At 50.8% G+C, this 1,304-nt stretch overlaps 1 protein-coding gene across 1 annotated transcript in view; it reads left to right on the top strand.

The window, feature by feature from the left end:
* Positions 1-1,304, top strand: part of LOC126982968 (cyclin-dependent kinase-like 4) — an 88,537-nt gene continuing 87,233 nt past the window's right edge. The window contains exon 1 of the mRNA XM_050835326.1: positions 1-148. Within this exon, the coding sequence (XP_050691283.1) occupies positions 48-148 (101 nt within the window). The 5' untranslated portion in view covers positions 1-47. The remainder of the gene's footprint in view (positions 149-1,304) is intronic.

Below are 1,304 nucleotides of genomic sequence, written 5' to 3'. Positions count from 1 at the left end.
CTGAAGGATACGAGTGAAGGACCAGCCCGCCAGCCAGCCCGCCAGTCATGTGCACCGCTGCAGGCATGGACCGACAGTACTGGGAGACAAAATTTCGTCAGCTGTTTCTGGGCGGTGGAGCGGTGGCGTCCCAGCAGCTGATGGCCGGGTGAGTACGCTGAAGGGGCCATGGGTCGTATTTTAAAATATTTCGTCTCCCAAGTTCACATATTTGACATGGCTTTCGTAGGAGCTGTAGGCCTTTCCAGGGGTAGTTTTATGACCCTGGTGGTAGTTTGACCCTTCTTCTGTGCCATGAACCTTAAAAAAACACTCATGAAAACCCGATTGATCCCCTCTTTGACCTTTAGAAATAGTTGATGTTAGAAGCGATGGTGTCTTAAAATACAGCCCTAATACACTGGGCAAATTTTCCGTGGATCTTCAGTCAAACCACGATTTCCGCTGGCGTGGTTCTCATATTTTCGTGGTTTTCTGACGTGTCCACGATATTCCAAAGCTACGGTAGATTTCACCAAAGGAAGACGGTATTACTCACCATCATCATCATCAGCAATAACAAGAAACAAATGAGAACCACGCCAGCGGATATCGTGGTTTGACTGAAGATCCACGGAGAATTTGCCCAGTTTTGCCAGTGTTCTTGATTGTTTTCTATTCCTTTTTTTGAAGTCATATAGTCGCGTGTAGCGTGTTTTGGTGCAGTTCTGTGTGTAGTGAAAAGGATGAAAGATTGGAGCTACTGGTTAACTCTTGCATAAGGAAGGTGGACATTGTAGGGATGGTATAGTGGATTTTTTTTTTACGTCCATGCCTATAGCGCCGGTAGGCTTGCTTGAGGGGCCTGGATGGTGTTCGGCCCCAGCCCGTCATGGCGCAGGCAAGTTTTTATAGTGGCGCCATCTTCTCTTGGCTCATGCTGCCCCCCGGAGCTCATTCTTGATTCACTTGGACGGTTTCCTCTAGAGTCCGGGTTGATGGGTGGTCTTCAGGACAGCATGTGGGTAGTTTTAAGCCACTCGGCGGTGACTGAAAAACCCGAGGTGGTAGCGTGGGGATTCGAACTCGCGTCGCCCAGCACGCTACCACTCAGCCACCGCCTAGCTACGAATTCGTGGGCCCGGGTTCGAATCCCTGCGTGCACCTCACCCAGCTGCTCACTCTCTCTTTCGGGCAGTTCGATTAATGGGTACCTGGGGCCAGCTGAAGAAGGTAACTGCGGTAACTCGTTTGCCTCTCTGTCCCTGTGTCCCCGGGGTAAAGGGTTCTTCCCACCACAGGCTCAAGGGCCGATGCTACGGATA

The sequence above is a fragment of the Eriocheir sinensis genome, chromosome 52 (genome assembly GCF_024679095.1).
Source record: "Eriocheir sinensis breed Jianghai 21 chromosome 52, ASM2467909v1, whole genome shotgun sequence".
In the NCBI taxonomy this organism is placed as follows: domain Eukaryota; kingdom Metazoa; phylum Arthropoda; class Malacostraca; order Decapoda; family Varunidae; genus Eriocheir; species Eriocheir sinensis.
The sequence above is the reverse complement of the archived record's forward strand: the minus strand, read 5'-3'. Positions and strand labels throughout refer to the sequence as shown.